Source organism: Elephantulus edwardii, unplaced genomic scaffold (genome assembly GCF_000299155.1).
Source record: "Elephantulus edwardii isolate Elephantulus edwardi_28Jun2011 unplaced genomic scaffold, EleEdw1.0 scaffold00007, whole genome shotgun sequence".
Lineage (NCBI taxonomy): Eukaryota > Metazoa > Chordata > Mammalia > Macroscelidea > Macroscelididae > Elephantulus > Elephantulus edwardii.
This window is the reverse complement of record NW_006399757.1, coordinates 8,995,669-9,021,365: the sequence shown is the minus strand read 5'-3', so window position 1 is coordinate 9,021,365 and position 25,697 is coordinate 8,995,669. Positions and strand designations below refer to the sequence as shown.

The 25,697-nt window shown below is 37.8% G+C and overlaps 1 protein-coding gene across 1 annotated transcript in view; it reads left to right on the top strand.

The window, feature by feature from the left end:
• Window positions 1-25,697, top strand: part of THSD7A (thrombospondin, type I, domain containing 7A) — a 620,355-nt gene that overhangs the window by 510,420 nt on the left and 84,238 nt on the right. Inside the window, exons 9-11 of the mRNA XM_006880244.1 lie at window positions 685-800; window positions 14,766-14,898; window positions 16,091-16,194. Of these exons, the coding sequence (XP_006880306.1) occupies window positions 685-800; window positions 14,766-14,898; window positions 16,091-16,194 (353 nt within the window). The remainder of the gene's footprint in view (window positions 1-684; window positions 801-14,765; window positions 14,899-16,090; window positions 16,195-25,697) is intronic.

The window sequence follows — 25,697 nt, the reverse complement described above, 5'->3', positions numbered from 1 at the left end:
CAAATCCCTATGGCCTGCTAAAGCTACCAGAGCTCCCTAAATCATATATAGCTATGAATGCAATATTTTTATTACATGCAAAACTATATTATTTTATACTACACATGTTTATAAAAATATAGTCTAAAATAATTGGAAATTTTTTATAGATATTAAGCCTGTTTAGTTATACATAAATACAGAATTCTGTCCTTATATTCACAGCTTGGATTTCTAAAAAATTTCTTTCATAGCTGATCCTCTGCCAGGTTGCAACAGGCAGTAAATCGCATGGGAGGAGATTGCTCATTTTACTCCCTCTGAAAAGCTAGTGGATTTGAATCATCTACCATTAAGGTGACAGTGAAACTCCTTATCCACTAGGACACCAGAGCTCCTATGAAATTTCATATAAATAACTAAAATAAGTGTTTTATTTTGGAACTATTATTACAAAGGGTTGAGTTCTAATTATTAAATTATGTGTTATATAGCATAATTACTATTATATTTATATTATGTGTGGGTAAACTTTATTGAGGTCTAATTTGAAAGAATTGATGGAGATGTATAATTCTTGTTAAAACCATAGAGATTCCTGTGAGTTAAGTAGCCCATAGTGCTAGCTGTTTAACAATGGAAATCTAAAGGTATGAAATTATCTGACTGACTGGAGGACTAGTCATTTCCCTTTGTTTTTTCTAGGTGCCCCGAGAGCCTTAGGCCTGAAACAGTGAGGCCCTGTCTTCTTCCTTGTAAAAAGGACTGCTTGGTGACACCATATAGTGACTGGACTGCATGTCCCTCCTCGTGTAAAGAAGGTATGTTCTCTAAAAATCTAAAGGTTATTGATGAGAAAAACATACTCACTTTGAACACCAAGCCATCCTATCACACTAATATTCATGATTTTTACACAGAGATGCATGATTCCAATTTGGCATGAATGCCAGGAAGCTTTGACCTAACTGAAAATTGTTTTTTATAAGATTGTGGTTTGTAATGGAAAAATTGTTTTTATCTCTTGGAGAAAAACTTACTAATACAAAAAATGTAACTGATTATTTGTGGGGACTTAGTGTTAAAGATACTAATAATTCTCTTTTAATGGTCTTTTTGTGTGTGTGTCATTAAGCATCATAGACACAATTTTAAGCAATTTGTGTTCAATATAGACTATGAGGCCAATGAAATGGTAAGGGTAGGAGTAAAAAAGGATTTCCCTTTAAAATCAATTTCTGGAGAATTGATGGACACCTACTCATTGTGAACGTTGTAGTCGTGGACCATCAAGTCAAAACTGACGCATAGCTGATCCTCCTGTGGGTTTTCAGAGGCAGTTGACTGCACAGGAGGAGACTGCCCATCTTTCACCCACGAAACTACTGCTGGATTTGAACCACCTGCCTTTGGGATTGCAATGTAGTTTCTTACCACTAGGCCATCAGAGCACCCACATGGTGAACAGCTGCCTATAAAGTTGATACAACTTCAGAGTAGCAGGAGCAAGGAAAGAGAAAAAAACTAGGCAATAAGTGGCTGAGTAGTACTGGCTTAATGGGCAAACAGTATAAAGGAAATTCTCCAATAAGAGATGGAAAATGATGATTACATGTTTCTAAAGTGCATTGATGAGGATTTTCATTTTCTTGCTCTTGAGATGTAATTCATATTGAAAGCTATAGCCTTTGATCCTCTGCAGGGAGCACTTCAGGTCCTCTTCACTTTCAACAAGAAAGTTGTGTCATAGAACAGGTTGTTAATGAAATTTTCTCCAATCTTGATGCCACACTCTTCATAAAGTCCAGCTTCTTGAAAGATTTACTCAACACAGAGATTGAATAGGTTTAGAGAAAGATATAGCCTTGACATACACTTTCTTAGTTTTAAACCTTTGCTCTGTTTGGACTACAAATTCTTAATGTAAGAGTAGTTTTTTCATGAGCACAACTAAATATCCTAGGATTCTCATTCTCCTCAATAATAGCCATAATTTTTATGACCCACACAGTCAAGTATTTTTATAGTCAATAAGGCACAGATAGACCAACTGATATTCCCTGTATTCAGCCAAAATCCATTTGCCATCAGGATTATGGATTCAATATAAATTACATCTCAAGATCTCAGCCTCGTGCAACATCATGATAGAGGAAAAAACATAATCTTACTTGGATTCACAGTCAACACTCTTGGAACTTGCAGTCTAGAAATCAGAAGATGTATTGTATTGAGAAATGATGTCTGCTTAAAAGCTAAAGTGGACATGATGCAAGTCATAATCTTTTCAGTTGCTTGCTATGCATATAAAAGTTGGGAAATGACTAAAGATTCCAGAAGAATTGATGTCTTTACATTATAATGTTGGAGAAGACTACTGAATATCTCTTGAACGGTCAAAAAAGAATCAAGTCTCTCTTAAAGAAAGAAAAACCTGGATGCTCCTTGGAAGCAAGGATGCTAAAGCTTTGTCTCACATATTTTGGGCATGTTGTTAGAAGGGGCCAGTCTTGGAGAAGGACATCATGCAGGGAAAGATGGATGGTCAAAGAAAGAGAGAAAGACCCTCATCAAGTTGAATTGCCATGGTGACTGCAACAGTGAACTCAGGTATATCAGAGATGGTGAGGGTGGCACAGGATTGGGTACGGTTCACATCCATAGTTTCTGGGCTGTCATGTGTCACAGTTGATTCAACAGCAAATAACAACTACAATAGCAGAATGCATTAATTGGTGGAATAATTAGAGAATGAAAAGGAATAAAAAATTAATTGGACTATTTGAATAGAATACTTTGAGTTTGAGAGTTCAAATGATAGTGGCAAATGTTGGAGGAGAGGATGCCTAGTTTATTATGATAACTAACAGGCATATGAGATATAATAGGTTTGATTAGGGTGAGCTCTTGCAAGATGGTAGGTAACTGCTGTAAATAAAAATGCATTATGCCATTAGGAAACTGTTTTTCACAGATGCTAATGGAATAGTGGTGATCAGAAGTCCCAACAATGGCATCTCAGGAGACTTATGTCTTGAGAACAAGATGCTTTTTGAGAGCAGGAAGTGTGTCTGGCTAAGTCTAAGGCATATTACTGGGAACTAGAGATTAGCCCTGCTTGTTTGGTAGTTATGTGAGTCTCCCCGAGAAAAAAGCTTCCAGAGGTCTGAAACCTACAGACTTAGTCATTTAAAGAATGAGTGTAATTGTGATTTGAGGAAATAAAGACTAGGGGCAATAGAGGAAGTGGCTGTTAGGACAATAATAGTGCCAAGACGCTCTGTGCTCCAGAGAAGGCTTATCTGTTTTTTTCCTGTCATTTGTTTTAGCTGTGAGCAAGGATACAATGATGTTATATAGAAAACTAGCCTTTTGTTGCTAGGAAAAGAAAACAGTGGCCTGGGGTTAGGTGTTTTTTTGTTGTTGTGGTGGTGGTGGTGGTGGTGGTATTTTTCTTATTTAAAATTATTTGGTAAGAAATGAAATGATTCAAGTTTCATTGAAATTACAGTGACTTATGCATACAATTAAAAATGCTAAGCAAAGTTCAAGGAGAGATAATAGCAAGAGAAAATTAATTCAAAGGTAGGGTGTTCATTTCAATTTCATTCTGCAAGTAAAGTCTACCTTTCTTTAAGAGTATTGGGCTTATTAAAATGTGTAAAAGAGTTAAAATGGCACTGCAATATTATAGCAAATAGACATGAATAGTTTAGGACTCCAGGAGAAACAAAAGGAGTTATTTGGAATACTAGTCAGCTTTGTCTCAAGATATGTCTTAAAAATCAATGATGGTAAAGATCAGTATTGAGTAGAGAGTAGTTTAAACCTCAAACCAGTACGCTTGTTATTTTTTCCCAAGATTTTCATTATTTTTGACAAAAGGCATGATTAACAATAGAAATCATTTATGCGTATAAATTATTTGTAAAGCCAATTTTAAAACATCAATATTTTTCATATAACAAATTGGATTGTTCAAATTCTATACAATTTCTCCCCTCATGAGAGAGCTTATTGCCATGGGAGTTAGAAAGGAGACTGCAGAGTCATCTGTTCCATCCTCTTGCCCTTAAGCAGTGCTATACCTCAAAGATCAGAAAGCTGCATCTGCAATGCGCTTCTTGCATGAAGCATTTTCTTTCCCATTTACAATCAACAGGCCACTCCAGCCTGAAATTCATCCCATTTCCAGTTTAACAAATCTTGATGGCTTTGTCAACCCTTTAAATCCTTTCATCAAGTGATTTGTCTAGTGAAATGTCTCTTGAATGTCTTAGGAAACTCCTGTTGTAATTCAGTGTGAGAGATTGTGTGTTCTCTGAATCAGTGTCCCATTCTCGCATAATTGTTTTCTGAATGTATAATTCCTTTTTTCCTATTCCATTCTCAGGCATTTTTCAAGTAAAAGCATTAAGTGATTGCCTTTCATTTTCCTATGCGTATTATTTCGGGTGAACAGAAAATAATTTTTTTTCATTAATTTTCAATATTCAGAGTTAATACTAATGTACATGTTGTTATTGTTACATATTGTCAAGTTGAGTATGACTTATAATGAACCTATGAAAAGACTTAAACCCTACTCTATCCTGCACCATCTTCACACTTCCTAACACACAAGAGCCCATTGCAGCAGTAATCGTGTCAATCCACCTGGTTGAGAGTCTTCGTCTCCTTTTCTGTTTCTCCACCTTTTCCAGCATCCTGTCCCTCTCCAAGGAATAGCCTCTCCTATCAACAGACCCAAAGTATGTGAGGCGAAGCCTCCTCATCCTTCTTGCCTCCAAAGTGCACTCTGGCTGGGCCCTCTCCAAGACATATCTGTTTGTTCTCGTAGCTGTCCATAGGATGCTCAGTGCTCTTCTCCAACACCACAGCTCAAATGAATTCTTCTTCTGTCATCCTTATTCATTGTCCAGCTCTCAGACACACAAAAAGTGATTGGAAAGACAATGGCCTGGATCAGAGACACCTTACTCCTCAAACTGACATCATTCCTCAATAATTTGGAGAGGTTTTTAACTGCAGATTTTCCCAGTGCCGTGTTTCCTTATATCTTGGCTGCTGGTACCAAGGGTAGTACTTGTGGATTCAAGAAAGATGAAGCTGCCTAGTAAGGAAATAACAGATTGAAGATGTTTTGTAATCCAGTTGAGAAGATAAAATATAGATCTGCATATTCAGCAATTATCTATTAAGAACTTGCTATGCAAGTATGGTGATGAACGAAGAAATTCAAGTTGCACTGAAGGCACTGGCAAAAATTAAGACCCCAGAAATTGAAGAGATAGCAATTTACATCTTCCAAATAACTGATATAACCCTGGACGTGTTCACCAATCTGTGTCTGGAAATTTAGAAGACAGCTACCTGGCCAACTAGCTGGAAGAGATCTATATTTGTCCCCATTCCCAAGAAATATGATCCAACAAAATATGGAAACTATTGAACAATATCATTAATATCACAATTAATTAACAATATCAATTAATATTTTGCAAAAATATTGTTGATGATAATCCAAAAACAGAACAGTGCATTGAGAGAAAACTGCCACAAATGCAAGCTAGATTTAGAAGAAGGCATGTCTTCAAAGTTATTATTGCTGATGTCAAATGGATCTTCGCTGAAAGCAGAGATTATCAGAAGCCTACCTCTCTGTGTTTTATTAACATGCAGAGGCATTCCACTATGTAGATCATAACAAACTATAACACTGAGAAAAATAGCAATTCCTGAACACTTAATTGTGCTTATACAAAAGCTAACCTAGACCAAGGAGCTCTTGGCAGAACAGAGCAAGGTCCAGCAACAACAGCAAAGTTTAACAGAGCATCAAACAACAAATGCTGGTGAGGTTGTGGAGAGATTGGAACTATTATTCACTGCAGGTAGAAATGTAAAATGGCACAACCACTGTGGAAGGCAGTCTGATACTGTCTCAAAAAGGTAGAAAAGAAATACCCCTTGAACCATCAATTCCATTTCTAGGAACATAACCTAAAGAAACCAGAGCCACAACTCAAACTGATGTACGCACATCCATGTTTATCGCTGCATTATTCACAGTAGCAAAGAGATGGAAGCAACCCAAGTGCCTGTCAACAAACAAATGATAGGAAAACTCTGGTACAGCAACACAATTGAATACTATGCAGCACTGAAAAGCAATGAAATATTAAAACATTATAAAACATAAAGGAGTCTTGAGGACATTATGCCAAGTGAAATGGCAATCACAAAAGGACAAATCTCAATCACAAAAAGACAAATATTGCATAACACCATAGCTATAAAATAGGACAGACATGGGAGGGTTGGGGAAGGAATGGGGAAAGAGTAGATAGATAATGAACACTGTATTAGAACAGATGAAAGGGAAACTATCTGAAAGGAATATATGATTATGCACTATATTTATGAGAACAATAGGAAACAAGGAGTGAATTACAGGGTGGGCTCAGGGAGGAGGGAAAAAAAGTGCAACAATGAATTTAAAAAAAGAGGAAAAAAGCAAAATAAAATTGAGAAAGGTGCATGTCAGGGCTGTATCCTCCCTCCATACTTATTCCATCTGTATGCTAAGCAAATCATCTGAGAAGCCAGACTTTATGAAGAAGAGTGTGGCGTCAGGGTTGAAGGAAGACCCATTAACAACCTGTATTATGTAGATGACATAAGCTTGCTTGCTGAAAGTGAGGAGGACCTGAAATTGTTCCTGCAGAGAATCAAAGATTGCAGCCTTCAATATAGATTATATCTCAATATCAAGAAAACAAAAATCCTCACTTTTAAACCAATAGTCAACATCATGATAGATTTAGAAATGATTGACGCAATTGATTTCGTCTTGCTGGGATCCACAATGAACACTCTTTGTACCAACAGTCAGGAGATCAGGAGATGCATAGCACTGGGAAAGTCTACTGTCAGGAAACTCTCCAGAGTGCTGAAGAGCAAGGATACCAGTTTAAAAACTAAGGTTCATCTGATTCAGGCCATAGTCTTTTCAATCACCAGCTATCCATCTGAAAGCTAGATGATGAATAAGGATACCAGAAGATGAGTAAATGCATTTGAGCTGTGGTGATGGAGAAAAATATCAATGAACAGCCAAAGGAACAAATAGGTATGTGTTGGAGAAGGTTCAAACAGAATGTTCTCTGGAGGCAAAGTCAGTGAAGTTTCGTCTCTCATATTTTGGACATGTTAGTAGGAGAGGCTATTCCTTGGTAAAGGACACTATGCTTGGAAAAGTGGAGAGGCAGTGAAGGAGAGGAAGAACCTCAATGAGATGGATTGATGAAATATTGGTAGCAATGGATTCAAATGTGTCAGGGATAATAAGGATGTGCAGAATAGGACAAGAGTTCAGATATATTGTTCCTGGGGTTGATATGAGTCATACTCGATTCACTGGCAATTAACAACAGCAACAATATGCAAATCATGTCATGGTGCCAAAAACTAGACAAATGTAAGTTTGATTCAGTATAGGGCAAGGTTCAGAGGAGGAGTTTATAAGTCTCTTAGAATTGTAGTGGACTCAATGACACATAACAACAACAATAAATAGAGCATAAATACATATACAAAAAATATAAAGATTGTCAAACAAAAGCATTGCAATATCACTGTTCTCATGGGATCAATCCCCAGTATCTCCATCATGGAATTATTAGTGGGAGAAGGATGGGCACTCTCCTCCCATATGATTCATTGCCTCTGAAAACCTGCTGAAGGGTCAGCTGTGGGTTTATGCTGATTCAACGGTACACAACAACAACAACAACAACATCCTAATTTCTTTTTTTGCATTTTCTATGGCTCTCTTAATTTCTTCCCTCTATCTGAATGTTTTACTGGGTGAGCTCTAGCGAATTGCTGTTTCTTTGAGTACACAAGCAATTTCTTGACTAGGACTTCAGCTGAAAACAGACCTCCTAGTGGGTAGAAACAAGAATGCTATGACATGTTTTGTGTAAGCCCTGTAAAACTCCTCTCTGGATTTTATAGCTTTACTGTTCTACTTTAATCAGGTCACAGTTTCCTTGGGCTGTACAATTTAAAGAATTTGGACTTTTTCTAAGAATGAATAGATTGCCTTTGTGGAATCCATTATGTCAATAAAGTCACCATAGTCTTATATATCAAGTAGAAGCCTGTGGAGTTCAAGATTAGAAAGCACTAGAATGTTACAGAGTTGTATTTGAGTTGACTAAAATACTTTCAAATAAATAAATGAAATCAAGTTGAAGCAACACCTTGTAGAATCCCAAACCAGAGTAATGTTCTCCATGTATCAGGAATGATAATACTCAGGTAGTTAACTTTTAGTTACAAAATAGTAATTTAAGATGAAATTAATGGGAAATTTTATATTTCAACAAATCTGTATTTCATTCTGAATTAACACAATTTAATTGTATAATTACTTCAAAAATATTAATATAACTGTAGAAAACAAATAGGTCTGTCTTGGAGAAAGTGAAACCAAGCTTCTGCTTGGAGGCTAGGATTTTGAAACTCTGACTTACATACTTTGGGCATGTGGCCAGGAGGGACCAATCCTTGGAGAGATACATCATGTTTGGAAGGGTGGAGGGACATGCAGGAGAGGAAGACCCCAGATGAGATGGATTGATACAGTTACTAGGGCAATGGGGATACGTGTATCTGAGTCAGTGAGATTGGCTCAGGACAGGGCAGGCTTCAGAGCTATTGTACATAGAGTCACTATGAGTCACAGGCAACTCGATGGCACATAACAACAACAATAATACAAAACTTTAATCGCTAAGGTATTGCTGGAACTTAATCTTTGTACTTTTCATCTCACCATCCATACTGATGCTGCCAATTGGCCCAGTGGTGAGAATCTTTGTTTTCTTGATGTTGAGCTTCAATCCATATAGGAAGCTGCAGTCCTTGACCTTCTGCAGCAAGTGCTTCAGGTCCTCCTCAGTTTCAGCAAGCAGGGTTGTGTCATCTGCATAATAGAGGTTGTTGATGACTCTTCCACCAATCCTGAGGCCACATTCCTCCTCATACAGACCAGTGTCTTGGATGATCTGTTCTGCATACAGATTGAAAAGGTATGGAGACAGAATATATCCCTGACGAACCCCCTTCTTGATTTTGAGCCATGTAATGTCTCCTTGCTCTGTTCTGACAACTGCCTCTTGGTCCAAGTACAGGTTTTGCATTAGCACAATCAAATGCCCTGGGATTCCTGCTCTTCTCTGAGTCAGCCACAGCTTGTTGTGATCCACACAGTCAAAAGCCTTTGCATAGTCAATGAAGCACAGATAGACATTCCCCTGGTATTCTTCTCTTCTGCCAAGACCTTCTAACATTAGCTATAATATTGGTAGTACCACGACCTCTTCTAAATCCAGCCTACACATCTGGAAGTTCTCTATTGCTCTTGTTATGCACCCTTGTGTCGACTGTGACTCCTAGTCAGGAGGAGGTTGTAAAGCACATTGAAGGACATTGCCCATTTTTCTGCCACGGAGTTGCTGGTGGATTCAGGACACCAAGGATGTACCACCTTTAGGTTGTGCAATGTCTTTGCATCCTACGTCACCTGAGTTCTTAAAGTTAAGGTAGATCCCTATAATTGAGAAGAAAATTAATATTGGGATTACTGTTACAAAATAACAACAAAATTAAAACCTAATGAGAAATAAAAGTTTTTCCAGTTCTGAGTTTTTAGAACAATTTGTCACCTTAAGTAGGTCTTAAATAATAATCCTAAGGAATATTGTAAAACATAATATATGAAGATTGTACCTACTATTTTGTAAAAAATCTGATTGTATTTCTTGAATCATGTCTACATAAATCATATTTAGTATAAAAAGGTTTGACCTAACACAGAAAAGATCTTGCCATAATTTTCAATTTTTTAAATTTTTTAAAAATAACTTTTTTTGTCACACTTATTCATTATCCAGCTACCAGATCCATGACAAGTGACTGAAAAGACTATGACCTGAATCAGACAAACGTCAGTTCTCAAATTGGCCTCATTACTCCTCAGTAATTTGGAGAGGTCCCTAACTGCATATTTTTCCAGTGCAATGCATCTCCTTATTTCCTGACTGTTGGTATCAAGGGTGTTAATTGTGGATCGAAGCAAGATAAAGCTGTTGATAGTTTCAATCTCCTCTCGATCCATCCTGGAACTGCCTATTAGTCCAGTGTTAAGAATCCCTGTTTTCTTGACATTGAGACGCAATCCATACTGAAGGCTGTATTCCTTCATCTTGTGCAACGAGTGCTTCAAGTCCTCCTCACTTTCAGAAAGCAAGACTGTGTCACCTGTATACTAGAAAGTAGACATTTATTAACTTGGGTAAAAGAGAAGGCAACATGCAGTAAGGAAGAGGACAGCATGAAATTATCAAAGCAAAAGAAGAGATCGAAAGGATCATGACTTTAAAGGCACCAGAAATACATACATAAGTCTGAAATAATAGAAATTATAACGCTCAATGGAAACATAGACATACATGCTAAACCAATATGGGAAGGTGAATAATAAATAGATTTGATAGGGGATATTCTCACCTATGTATTTTCATGTACTGTAGATACATCCATAAATATGAGAGTATGCATGAGGTTAAGTCATAAAACCTTCTTAGTTATAACCAAACATCTGACAGTATGAATCCTTGGGCCTGAGAGCTCAGGACTATGGTCTCAGTGGGGATCATGAGAAGAACTTGGAACAACATAATCCACAAAGAAATTACCTTATAGCCTACTTCAGTGAGTAACAAATGGGGTCTTAAAAACTTGTATTTTTCAAAATCATTGCTCATGAGTGCTGTGTAGTATTCCATAGGGAGAATGTGCCACAAACACTACATAACTTGAGAGAGACTGAAGATCATTAAGCCGAGTGAACTAAATCTCATTAGGACAAATACTGCATATGACTATTGTAAAAATGTGTATGGGCATTCCAGGTGGGGAGGAGCAGAAAGGTGAGGATGCATGTGGGGGGGAATATTGCTCTTCTATTTTTTACAAAATTTTTTCTTTGATTTATATTGTCATATGTTGTTGTTGCTATCGTCGTTATGTGCTGTTGAGTCACCTGTAACTCATAGTGACCCTTTGTAGAAGAGCTCTGAACCCTGCTCTATCTTGAGCCAATTTCATTACCTCCAACACACCTGCCTCCATTATCCCAGCCATAGTCAATCCATTTCATCCAGGCATTTCCTCTCTTGCACTGTCTCTCCACCCTTCTAAGCATGACATTTCTCTCCAAGGACTGGTCCATCTTGGCAACATGCCCAAAGTATGCCAGTCAAAGCTCCAGAATCCTTGCTTCCAAGGAACAGCCTAGTTTTACCCTCTCCAGGACAGACCTGTTTCTTTCCCTAGAAGTCCATGGTATATTCCATACTCTTCTCAGCACCACAACTCAAGGATATTGATTCTCCTTCTATCGTCCTTAGTCGTTATCCAGCTCTCCGATGCATAGCAAGTAATTGCAAAGACCAAGCCTGGTTCAGGTGCACCTTAGTCTCTGGACTCTAGATTCTAGACTCATTGCTCTTGAGTACTCTAGAGAGGTCCCTGACAGCAGATTGGCCCAATGAAGTTAGTCTTTTTTATTTCCTAGCAGCTGGTGCGAAGAGTGTTGATTGTGGAGCCAAGCAAACCGAAGCTGTTGGAATTCTCCATCTCCTCTCAGTCTAAAATGATGCTGGCAATTGGCGCAGTGGTCAGAATCTTTATTTTTTTGATGTTGAGCTTCAATCCATAAAAATGGTTACAGTCCTTGATCATCTGCAGCAAATGCCGTAGGTCTTCCTCACTTTCACCCAGCAAGATTGTATCTTCTGAATAATATAATTTGTTGATGAGTCTTTCTCCAATCCTGATGATCCAATCCTCTTCATAGAGCTCAGCCTCCTGGATGATCTGTTCTGCACATAGATTGAAAAGGTATAGAGATAGGACACATACCTGGAGCTCACCTTTCCTCATTTTGAACCAAACAATGACTGCCTACCGGTCCAAGTATAGGTTTCACAGAAGCACAATTAAGTGTTCTGGGGATCTCATTCTTCTCAGAGTTAACCACAATTTGTTGTGATCCACACATTCAAATGTCTTTGCATAGTCAATGAAACACAGATAGACATTCCTCTGAAACTCTCTGCTTTCAGCTAAGATCCATCTAACGTTGGCTCTCATGTCCTTAGTGCCACAGCCTCTTCTAAACCCAGACAGCACATCTGGCAATTCTCTGTTGATGTGCTTTTCCAATCGTTCTTGGATAATTTTCAGCAGGATCTTGCTTGCTTTAAATATATTGCAATATGTTTTATAAATGAGTAAAAATTTATAAAAAGCTTATAAGTGGCAAGTTAATTCCTCTGTAACAAAGAAAAAATAAAAACAAAATCAACAAAGAAAAATGGACATACGGCAACAAATTAGTCCAAAGAACTAATGGACTATACAAGCCTCGGCTTTCATGACTCTGAGACTAGAACTATATGGTTCTTGGCTACCTGCCGACAGCTCTGAATTCACAATAGAAAAACAGAGTGGAAAAATATTGCAAAACAAATCTCAGAATTCTAAAATACACTAGGCTTCATGATCTGATTGATAGATATTGGTGGATCAGGTCTGGAACTGATCTCTCCACCTGTGGTTTAGTTTTCAACCACATTGTAGGCTGGTTCATAAGATGAACAGTGACAGCTGGGAGATAGGCAGTCTTAGAACAATCAACCACTAATGACCGAAATGGTACCATCTACCCAAGAGCAAAGAAAAGATACCAAGAAGGGATAGGAGGGCACAGCAGGAGAGGTGAAATGAGTGATGGTGCTTGGCAGGAATTACCATCAGTCGCAAAAAACAGAGTGAGTGCCAAAGTGTGCATAATCTGTTGAATGGAAAACTTGTTCTGTAACAACCTTCACCCAATTAAAATCTTAAACAAATTCTCTATTGACCTTATTTATAAAGTGGGTGGGGTTTTTTTCCTGTGATAAGAAACTTCTGAAATAAAAATTTGTAAAAGAAGTAAGTAATAATGATTTGATCCAGTTTGCTTCTAATGTGGATATTCACTCTAAACGTTTCTGGAAGTTAATTGTCCAGGCCATGTTAAGAATAACTACATTCCATGAGACAGTGTGCTTCATATTGGAACATTGTAAAGTCAAATCATGCTTTTTCCTTGACTAACACAGCACTTTAAAAATGTTTGACTGCATTTCTAAAAACTTTAACTATTTGGATCTATGATCCTCTTAAATTTCTCTGTTCTCAAAGTCTGTGTGTCAGATATTTAATGATCTTGCAAAATAATGTAAATGCAACAAGGGAGTTCTATTAAAACAATCCCTAGGGAATCTTTTTTATAAATGAAAGATTGCTGTTTCATCTTTAAAATATGTGTATTGTACTTGGACCATATATTATTAATGTTGACAAGGCTTAGACATAATCTGTTTCTAATATTAAAAAAATTTTAACATCTTCATATTATAATACTGTCAAATTGATTATGTCATTGGAGAGAAATCATGATTCTTTTCATTGCTTTTAAACTTAATTTGGAGAGAATTACTTTTGGTGATCATTATTACTCTGAATGTTTGTCCTAAAATGTGCCTTTAGGAAATCACTTAGACTTCACTACTCACCACTCTTATGTTTAGACTACTGCCTGAATTGAAGAGCTTAGGCTGTTTAACATGAATAATAAATGACTAGAATAATTTACAAGTTATGCATTTCAAATTTAGCCAATAACAAAGAAATACAATTTTACAGTAAAACATTGAATATAACCTCCTACAGAAGATTCATAACATGTGTACACTGAGGGGAGGAGTCCCACAGGGTAAACAGGGTGGTGGGAAATGGCAGGAATACAAACCTAAGGCCAAGGAAAAGAAAGTCATTGGCTCTGTCATGCTTCTCCAGGGGAAAAGAAGCATACAAAGGAGCAGTTACTCTCTTACTAACTGTAGCACTGCTTTCTCCATTCCTCACTTTTGAAAACATGAAATGGCTGCGTTTCGAATACAAAATCTTTAGGAGAATTTAATAAATTATTAGATTGCACGAGCTCTTTCAGAGACGTCAAAGCATGTGTGTCTGGAGACAATGTCATGTTTTCAGATAAGCACTCTTTGGAAATTCCTTGCTTAATACAGAGGGAAACCAATTACATTTGACTTGTGGTAAAATTATATATGTCATAAAAGAACATACGCTCCATTGATTTATTTATTTTTTTCCACCATTGTGGAGTTGATTAGGACATAACAAGTTATAGGGAGCTGTGATGACTTAGTCTGTAGGGAGCTTTTCTGTTTATCTAAGGCAAGACTCCCTATTGAGAAAGATAAGCTGTCTTCTCCCAGGCAGTTCTCCTCAGAAACTCATTGGAGGGTCAGCCATCAGTTGGTTCTGTCTCCGTAGCAGTGAGAGACTGTGTGAGAACAAGGCACAATTCAGGTCAGAAGCATTCAGGATGTGATTCTTTAGGCAGGATAGTCTCTCATCACGCATAATGACAGGAAGGCCTTGACTGATCAGTCTGGCCCCTTCCTCTCAGTGCTTGGCCAAATATAAAGCTCTTTTTACAATTATATACACCTTCCTCACCACCACTACCCCCCACCCACCTCTCATAAGATCTTTAATGACTTATTCCATAAGCATTAGGTTTGTACTCCAAGGGGCTCTCAATACAGAATGCCTAAGTTTAAAAATATGCTTCCTTCCAGGGGAGTCAGGAGTCAGGAAGCAGTCTCGGCATCGAGTCATCATTCAGCTTCCAACCAATGGAGGCCGGGACTGCGTGGACCCTCTCTATGAGGAGAAGGCCTGTGAGACTGTGCAAGTGTGTCAGAGTTACAGGTAACACAGCTATGAGAACGCTCATCATGTCCTTCAAGTTCATGGTCTTTTACATGATGAGAACAGGAAGCCAACAATAACCTGGCTTTTGGGGTGTTGATGTCTGTATGTGCCAGCTCTTAATTTTAGGAGAGCTTCTCTTCTACTAAGTCCCCCCAAGGAGATGATTACTGGTGTAAATTACCCAACTGTATCATTAGTTTGAGTATGGCGAGATTTCTTAAGTTGACATAACCTATAAAAAATGCAGAAAAATTATTAATATTAATGAAGCACAATACTTTAAAAAAAAAAACAAAAGGAAGCAATTCTTTCTCATTTATAGAAATAGCCTAAGCATGTCTCCCCTGGCACCAAAGAGCACCTGTTTCTCATAAACGCTGGCATTGTGGCTCATGAAATGACATCTTTATCTGAATGATGCTAGTAAGATAGCTGTTCTGTTCCTTTGGTGGCCACTCCAAACAAAATTAAGGTTATTGAAGCTATAGATCATCTTTATTAGAAACATTTTGACTCATTACCGTTAAAAAACAGGAAATACCTAACCGAAACCCACTGTAGGATATAATTGCAATTCTGACAACAAATGAAATACTGTGGCATCAAGTGGTGGCCCTTATCATTATAAAACACTAATTTAAGGTGAAATTTATTACAAATTATAATCATAATAAATCGATCAGAAATGACAAATAGTGTAACTATATGTTAAAATCATGAATGTAGGTATCTACGAGGCCAAATTTATTTCTTTTGAGAATCTATTTTTGGGAAGTGTAATATAATTGCTGTTCCTGAGTTAACACACAGTGTTAAACAAAGGAGCACGGTGCAATAACAAGGCTCATGTCTTGAATGCTGTTGCTTATCTCAAATACAAAGTGAATATACCTTATTAAAATGAAATGCATCAATTCTGGTGCTGATACCTCTTTTGGCAATTCTGATTATTAAAAAGACAAATGCTCTCTAGAGAATCTTCTCCTATAGAAATTCATAATAACATATTCTTTTCCTCAAAGAGAATAGTTTTTATCTGTAATACTGCTATTTATGATCCTTCTAGAGAAATCTTACTTAAATGTCACTAAATACCATATCTACATGTTTTAATGCTATTGATTTGCTCTGATTTGCCATCTACTATTTGGCTCCATTTTGCTGTTGTTGTTGCTGTTTTTTCTTGTAGATGGAAGACTCACAAATGGCGCAGGTGCCAGCTGGTCCCATGGAGTGTGCAGCAGGGCAGTCCTGGAGTCCAGGAAGGCTGTGGTCCAGGACGACAGGCAAGAGGTAAGAGGCTCCATTCTCCACTATCAATAGCATAACCATTTGCTTGATGAGTTTCACATTTGAATTTCAGGTATGAATCTGTTACTACAATTTCTACAAAACATATTAACTTGTCATTTAAAATTGAGTATTTGATTCTTTGACAGTAATTCATAATTTCTCATTTAATTCTTCAGCTACCAGACAAAGCTTTTGGAAAGGCTATTACAAAGATGGTAACACTGTAGTATGTTTATGTTTTATTTCTAGAGTAATGCAATCTTTAGCCTTTTTCCTGTCACCATAAAAATCATTAATGTCCTTCTTTCCTCACCTTTATGCATTATAAATGTGAATGCACATAATATAATTGATAATATAATTGGTTAACTCTCCCAGAAGTTCTGTAGTATAGACATGATTGTGACAGTTGTCTTCATATTCAGCACTGATTTTTTAATGACAGATTTATTTACTCAGAACTATGTGTGCTGCCATCTGTCAGCACGTCTAGATAACATGAGATTTTTTCAGAAATGGTGATGAAAATGTTTCAAACTTGCCATAATTATTTACTAGCTATAATAGAGAACACTTAAATCCTTTGACATGTGTTATTTATGCATGAAGCTAATTCATTGTTTAGAAAGTACATATATTAGTTTTACTCATAGTAGCTTATATAGCACATAGTTTCTGCTATGTATTTTAATTATGATTGAAATGTTATCACTTTTCTTTAACTCTGGAAAAATCTCTTTGTTTTTTCATCAGTAGTTATGTAGTTAAAAATGATAAAAAGCATGAACAGCTAGAACAGAATCTAAATTTTTGTTGATTTGATCAGAAGTATCTTTTCTTTAAAATGTAAAACTGAGAGATTTTTACTTTGTGAGAAGATTGTCATTTCTTTTGTAAATATATTATTTTTATAAACTTCATCTTAGAAGTCTTCTTTTAAAACATAACATTTATTTTTTGTTGGGGATTTATTTTATTCGTACAAGTTTTATTATGTATCCCTATGACCAACATTGAGGGGAAAAAATGTTTATCTTTACAATTACAAAAATTTAAGTTTTTATATAAAATCTCAAGGTAAGTACACTATTTCTACTCAATCACTGAGAAATGGAGAGATAAGAGAAGTCCTTACCTTTCCTTTTGACACAGGCATACAGCTGTGAACATATTGAGACTGGTATATAGTTTAAAATGAGAAAGGATATGATTTAGGAATCTGGAAACCTCCGTTACTGGTTTAGTTCCTACACTAATAAAGTGTGAGATGGGCTAATCCCTTCGCCCCTCTGATTCTCAAGTTACTTTTGGTTATTTTTTGTTGTTGGTTTGATGTTTTGTTTTGGTTTGTTTAGTTTTAAAAACAAAAGATTGTGAGGGCAATATTTTAAGACTATTTCCATTTTGACCTACCTCTGAGGAAGACTCTCTGCAGGATGGATTAGCACCATGACTATAACAATGAATTTAAGCACAGCAGAGGTTGTCAGGGTGGCATAGGATGGGACAAGGTTTCCTTCTGTTGTACATAGGGTTGCTGTCAGTTGAAACTGAGTCAGCCACACCTAAACCAACAACATAACCTGAAAACAACAACATAATATAGCAAGGGAGTCTGGAAATGCAATGGTTAAAGTCCATGGTGGTTGCTGCTTTCAAGGTCTGCAGAGGAAAACACACCTGCTGCTCCTGAGGAGAAAGATATGGAAGCCTGCTTCTGAAAAGGTTCAGCCTTATACACCCTATGGAGTCATTCTTCTCTGTCCTACAGAGTTGCTATGTTGTGATGTTATCATTGTTACGTGCCGTCAAGTCAACTATGGCTCATACTCACCCTATGGAAAAATAACTCTTAACTTTGCCCTATCCTGAGAAGCAGTGAATTTTTCCTTTATACCCTATGCACAAATAGTGCCTAGTAAACAAAGAATGAAATGAAATAGGTTAAAAAAAAGACTTTTTTATAGACTGCCACTGAAGAAAATCTGAGCCACAGTTTTTGTTGTTGTTGTTGTTGTTTTGTGTCGTTGAGTTAGAACTGACTCATTGCTGCCCTACAGCGAGTTTTCAGTCAGTTAATCACATAAAAGGAAAGGCCACAAAAGAGGAAAAATAACTTCCGTTCCAAATTCTATTACTTGCAGGCTTCATGTCCTTGCTAGATTCGTTTTCTCTTTTGGAGCCTAAGAACATAAAGAGCCTTAGAGTGTTTGACATATTAGTTCCTGATTTAATATAAATTTCTTTCTTGAAATATAATGACTTCAATGAATGTTCATATGTGTCCTATGAAGTATAAAATCATTATAATAGCATGACCCTTTTGTCTTTCTGACGTGTTAAGAAATTTTAAAAAGTTCATCAAGTTGATTCTGACCCACAGCAATCTTATTTGGGTTGGATTAGAACTGTACTCCTTAGGGGTTCTATGGCCAATTTTTTCAAAGATGGTTTGCTAGAGTTTTCGTGTGACGCACCCTTAAGGGACTTGAACTTCCAGCCTTTACGGTTAGCAGCTACATGCATTAACTGTTTGTACCACTGAGAATATAAAACATGATTATTTCAATGACTACTGGTGGTGATAGAATGACTGACATAGGGACAGCCATGTACAACCATCTCTATGCAAGTGAGAATATTCCCCATCGATAACATCCACAACAGAAAACGGGTGATTACGAGGTCAGATGTGCCGCAAACCCCTGCACCTATATCTAACTATTCTAACACTAACTCTTCCTTCCAGGGCTCTCACTGCTCTGATACTGGTTCTGATAATCTATTGAAATGGCCACACAGAACTCTGAGAACCACACTCATGGTTATGAGGTTTATTAGGAAAGTGAGCAGTTTACAATTCAAGTTGGAAACAATCCAGTTCTGCATTCAGGAAAGTTTCTCAAGTATGCCCACAGGCTATCGGACCTTCATCTTTGTGGCTTTAGGTCATTATTATAAAGCTTTCCAGTTTAGAGTTTCCCATCCTCACTAGTCCCTCTTGAAAACTTGGGCTCTGACTTGTGGGACAGCAGACCCGAGTCAGTTCTATCTCATGTTTGTCTCTGGTTCTCTGCGGTTGCTGCAGATTTGATTCTTCTGTCTCAGTCTTGTGCAAGAATCTCTGACTCCGAAGGGCAAGTGCTGCATTCTGTGTTTTTTTCTTTCTTGCTGGTAATGGTATTCACATTTTCTACACTGTTCAAATTTAACTTGGTGGAATGGCAAAACTGACCAAACTTCTCATTAATAGCCTAAACACTTGTTTGCATGTTCTCACACATCCATGTGGTAAAAGTCAAAGCCAAAGGGGTAGGAGATCCATTTTTTAAGAATCTATATCTGCCCCTTGCCGAAACTGAGGAGGACCTCATGCACTTGCTGCAAAGGGTCAAGGACTGCAGCCTTCAGTATGGACTGAGGCTCAATGTCAAGAAGACAAAGATTCTCACTACTGCACCAACTGGTAGCATCAGGATGGATGGCAAAGAGATTGAGATTGTTCACAGCTTCAGTTTGCTCAGCTCCACGGTCAACACTCTTGGCATCAGCAGCCAGGAATCAAAAAAAAAAAAAACATCGCAATGGGAAAGTCTGCTGTTAGGGACCTCTCTAAAATACTCAAGAGCAACGGTGTCTCTCTGGAGACTAAGGTGCTCCTGATAAAGGCCATGGTCTTTGCAATCACTTGTTATGCATCAGAGAGTTGGACAATGACTAGGGAGGATAGAAGGAGAATTGACGCCTTTGAGCTGTGGTGCTGGAGAAGAGTATTGAATGTACCATGGACTGCCAAGAAAACAAACAGATTCATCCTAGAGAGGGTTAAACCAGGCTGCTCCTTGGAGGCAAGGATTCTGGTGCTTCGCCTGACATGCTTTGGACATATTGTAAAGAGAGACAGGTCCTTGGAGAGGGACATCATGCTTGGGAGGGTGGAGGGACAGCGCAGAAGGGGAAGATCCTCTATGAGGTGGATTGACTCAGTGACTGAGGTAATCGGGATGGGTGTGTCAGAGGCAGTGCGATTGGCACAGGATAGAGCAGGTTTTAGGGCTGTAGTACATAGGGTCGCTATGGGTCGCAAACAGCTCGATGGCACTTAACAACAACAACAACAACATGTCTGCCCCACATTGTCTTTAACCTAATCTAAGAGCCCTGATTCAACTCTCTTCTCATGGACCATTTTGTAGCATCTAATACTGTTATACCTTCTGTTTATGAAAAACAGACTCTGGCTTCCTCAATGCTATCATTTTCTGCTTAATAATTCCATTCCCAGAGTCCTATTACTGGTGTCTCTTCCTAAACCTCTTGTTAAATAATGCTTTGTCATGTTAGCATACTCCTCAGGCAATTTATTCCATTTTGGAAATCCTAGGCACTATCAGTATATCTGAGAAAAGAGTGTATTATATAGCAAGTAATTGTTTTAATAAATACATTCAGAAGAATCCTTTAGAATTTTACTTTTTTGCCAAAGTAAACAGTGTTTGATCGGTTAACATTTTTTTTTTTTATTGGAATCTTTATTTCTACAAGAGGGTACTGGTGTCATGGTTCATAGGGAAGTGACACTGCTATAGTTTTCCAGGAGTTTATTAAATCCACCAGCAGCAAATGGGAGAAAGATAAGACATATCCTTTCATAGGATAAGAGATCTGTCAAAGGGTCACCTCTGACTTAAGTGAATGAGTGATATTTCTACAGAAGCAATTAATGGGGAAAATTCAGAGTATTGAAATACCTTTTGTTAATGAAAAGTTTGTCATAGTATCCATTGGTAGTACTTTGGTGTCCCATATGTTGATGTGATGCTATAAATTATGCCACCAATGTTTTAAATACCTGCTTGGTCACCCATGGAGGACAAATTACAGTGGATTTTCTAGATTAAGACAGACTAGAAAACAGAACTTGCCACCCACTTCTGGAAGAAAGAGGCTTTAAAAGTCTGTGAATGGTAGCAGAATATTGTCTGATATCCGGTGCTGAAAAGTGAAGTCTTCAGGCTGGCAGGCACTCAAAATACTACTGGAGAAAGCTGCTCCTCAAAATAGTCTGCTTTGATGACATCGATGGAGGAAGCTTTCTGTTAGTGAAATATGTTTGTTTGCTGATGTGGCATGATTCAGTATGAATTCATTAATAATTAGAACATGGAATATATGATGTGTAAATCTAGGAAAATTGGAAGTTGTAAAAAATCAAATGAGGATCAAGGAAGGGTATAGGTATTCAGCCAGGAAGGGATATAGAATTGCTGCTGACATAACCCATTAAGCAGATTCAATGACGGCAAGTGATCAATTAAAGAAGTGATCGTTTGAATCTTAAGAGACCTAAAGGATAAAAGAAGTGGCATTTGATTTACTATAACATTAGAATAAGTAGAAAGCCAGGAAACAAATGAAGATCAATTTTATAAGCTAGAAATTTGAGCTAAGAGAGTAACAAAACAGTAAATATTTTAAGAAATGTCTAAAGTTGAAGCTCCAAAGATGTGAGCTGGAGGAACCTGGGGTAATTTTGTGGGGGATTATAACATCAGAATTTTATACCTTCCTCAGGAAATTGTAGGAACAGTGCTCTCATGAAAGCTGTGTTTTATTTGTTAGCATACACAGGGTGATGTAAAGAGAAAACTGCAAGGAGCCTGTTAGGTGACAGCAGTGGCAATGCAACACTAGAGGAAAGAGGTTCAGACTGGAAGGAACCACAGTCATGAAAACAGACTAAATTAAGTGTATTTTAAAAATATGACAGAGAAATGTGTTCTTAGGTTGGTGACAGATAGTAGAAGGTGTGATTGAAATTATGGGTCAAACGTGATCATGAGATTCTTTAATTTGTATTTTCAGCTTTAGTTATTGCACGGGGAGAATAATTGATCAGAATAGTTGTGACATTGGTGACAATGCTTAGGCTTGAAAGCAGAATTATATTTAGAAAATATCTGTTGTATGGTTTGCATGTGATTGCAGGATTTTTTAATTTGGTGCCATCGAGTTGAATACAACTCAAATCACCCTGTAAACAATAGACTTGAATCCTGTTCTGTCCTGTGCATCCTTATTGTCCCTGATACACTTGTGCCCATTGCTGTGGTCACTTTGTCAATCCTCTCTTTCACTAACCCTCCACCTTTCCAAGCATGATACCTCTCTCCAAGGAATAGCTTCTCCTAGCAATATGTCCAAAGCAAGGGAGATTTTGTCATATTGGACTCCAAGCGGAACTCTGACTATACCTTTTCTAAGACATATCTATTCACTGTTTTTGTAGTCCATGGGATATTCAGTACTCTTCTTCGGCACCACAACTCAAAACTTTCAATTCTTCTGTCATCTTTATTCATTGTCAAGCTCTCAGATGCATTGCAGGTACTTGAAAAGACTGTGGCCTGAATTAGGTGCATCTTACCTAAATCTGACATCCTTGCTCGTCAGTGTTCTGGAGAGGTCCTTAACAGTGGCCTTGCCCACAGCAATATGTCTCCTTAATTCCTGGTTTCTGGTACCAGGGATGTTGATTGTGGTTCCAAGAAAGACATAATCATTAACAGTTGCAATCCTTTCCCATTTATGATGGTGATGCCTACTGACCCAAGGATAAGGACTTTTCTTTTCTTGATGTTTATATGTAATCCATATTGAAGGCTATAGTCTTTGATCTTCTGTAACAAAAGATTCAATTCCTCTTCACTTTAGGCACACAAGGTTGTGTCATATGCATAATGTAGGTTGTTGAAGAGTCTTCCTCCGATACTGATTCCTCCACATTCTTCATAAATTATTTGCTCAGTATACAGATTGGATAGTCTTCAGCAGAATCTTGCTTACATGTGATATTAATGATATTGTTCTATAACTTCCACACTGTTGAGTCACCTTTCTTTGGAATGGCAACAAATATTGATATTTTCCAGTGAGTGGGCCAGCTGGCTGTCCTCCAGATTTCTTGGCACAACTTAGTGATCACATCCAGGACAGTGTCTGTTTGTTGAAATATGTCAACTGGTATGCCATCAACTCCTGGAGCCTTGTTTTTTGCCAGTTCCTTCAGAACAACCTGAACTTCCTCCTTCATCACCATAGGCTCTTGCTCATATGTTATTTCAAGAAATTCTTTTATGTCAGCCTGTTCTTTCTGATACAGTAACTCTGTATTCCTTGCATATACTTTTAATGCTTCCTGGATCATTTAACATTTTACCCAAAGTATCCTTACATATTGCCACCCATGGCTTGAATTTCTTTTTCAACTCCTCCAGCCTAAGAAATGATGAGTGAGTTTGACTCTTTTGATTTTCTGACTCCAGCTCTCTGCATATTTCTTTAAAGTATCTTGCTTTGTTGTCCGGAGCTGCCTTTCGAAATTTTCTGTTCATATCTTTGATTTCTTGGTTTCAAAGTCTCATCTGACATCAATTCTTGGCCTTTTGTTCGTCTTCAGCCTTTGTAATAATCTTTTGCATTCTTCATGAACGATTTTCTTGATATTCTCCCAGAGCTCATTTGGTCTACGCTCATTGGTGCCAAAGGCCTCAAACCAGTTCCTGAGATGGTTTTGAAATTCAAGTGGGACAAATGTTCCCGTGGATTTTATTTCATTTTCCTCAACTTCAGCTTGAACTTGCATATGAGATGTACAGGCTGGATTTAGAAGAGGTTGTGGTACTAGGGATATTATAGCTAATGTTAGATAAATTTTGGGAAAAAGCAGAGAATACCAGAAGAATGTCTATCTGTGCTTCATTGACTATGCAAAGGCTTTTGACTGTGTGGATCACAACAAGCTATGGCTGACTCTGAGAAGAATGGGAATCCCAGAACATATGATTGTGCTTATGTGAAACCTATACTTGAACCAAGAGGCAGTTGTCAGAACAGAGCAAGGAGACACTATATGGTTCAAAATCAAGAAGGGGGTCCATCAGAGATGTATTTTGTTTCCATACGTTTTCAATCTGTATGCAGAACACATCATTCGAGACTCTGGGCTGTATGAGGAGGAATGTGGTATCAGGACTGGAGGAAGAGTCATCAACAACCTGCGTTATGGAGATAACACAAGCCTGCTTGCTGAAACTGAGGAGGACCTGAAGTCCTTGCTGCAGAAGGTCAAGGACTGCAGCCTTCAATATGGATTGAAGTTCAACATCAAGAAAACAAGGATTCTCACCACTGGGCCAATTGGCTGCATCAGTATGATGGTGAAGAGATTGAAATAGTTAACAGTTTTAGTTTACTTGGTTCCACAGTCAACTCTTGGTACCAGCAGCCAGGAAATCAAAAGACAAATTGCATTGGGAAGTCAGCTGTGAGGGACCTCTCAAGAGTACTGAAGAGCAATGACATCAGGCTGGAGACTAAGGTGCACCAGATCCAGGCTATAGTCTTCACAATTACGTGCTATGCATCAGAAAGTAGGCCAGTGACTAGGGATTATAGAAAAAGAATTGATGCCTTTGAGCTGTGGTGCTGGAGAAGAGTGTTGAATATACCATGGACTGCTAGGAGAAAAAACAGGTTTGTCCTGGAGATGGTGAAGTCAGAATGCTCCTTGGTCAAGGATTCTGAAGCTTCATCTGACATACTTTGGGCATTTTGCAAGGAGGGACTGGTCCTTGGAGAGGGAAATCATGTTTGGGAGAGTTGAGGGACGGTGCAGGAGAGGAAGACCCTCGAAGAGATGAATCGATTCTGTGATTGGGGTGGTGGGAATGAGTTTGTCGGAATGAGTCTCAAGCGACTCAGTAGCACATAACAACAACAACAACATACAGACTGGATAGATATGGAGCAAAGATACAACTCTGATGCATACTCTTGCTGACTTAAAACCATATAGTGTTCCATTGTTCTTTTCAGATAAGAGCTTCTTCGTCTATTTATATATATTTATATGAGCACAATTAAATATTCTAGGATTCCCATTTTTCTCAATGTTAACTGTAGTTTATTGTGATCCACAGAGTCAAATGCTTTTGCATCATCAACAAAATACAAATAAACATTCTTCCTAGTATTCTCTATTTCAGCCAGGATCCATCTTACATCAGTATTGATATCCCTGGTGCCACAGCCTTTTCTAAATCCTGCTTGACCTTCTCACAGTCCCATGTGAATGACGTGTCAAAAATTGGCCAGTTCCAGCGAGTTTAAGATGATCGTCAACCATATTTTGCTTTCACATAATATTAATGATATTGTTCGATAATTTTCACGTTCTGTTGGACCACCTTTCTTGGGAATGAGAAGAAAAAAATGGATCTTTTTTCCTAGCATAGATTGATGAGCAAGTCCAGGACTGCATCTCTTTGTTGAACTAGGTCAATTAGTATCCCATCAATTACTGGGGATTTACTGTTTGCCTGTTTCTTCAATGCAGCTTGAACTTCTTCCTTTGTTAGTGTTGCCTTTAGTTCGTATGGTACTTCCTGAGACTTTTCTGTCGAACAATTCTGTTTGGTACAGTGATTTTGTGTATTCCTTCT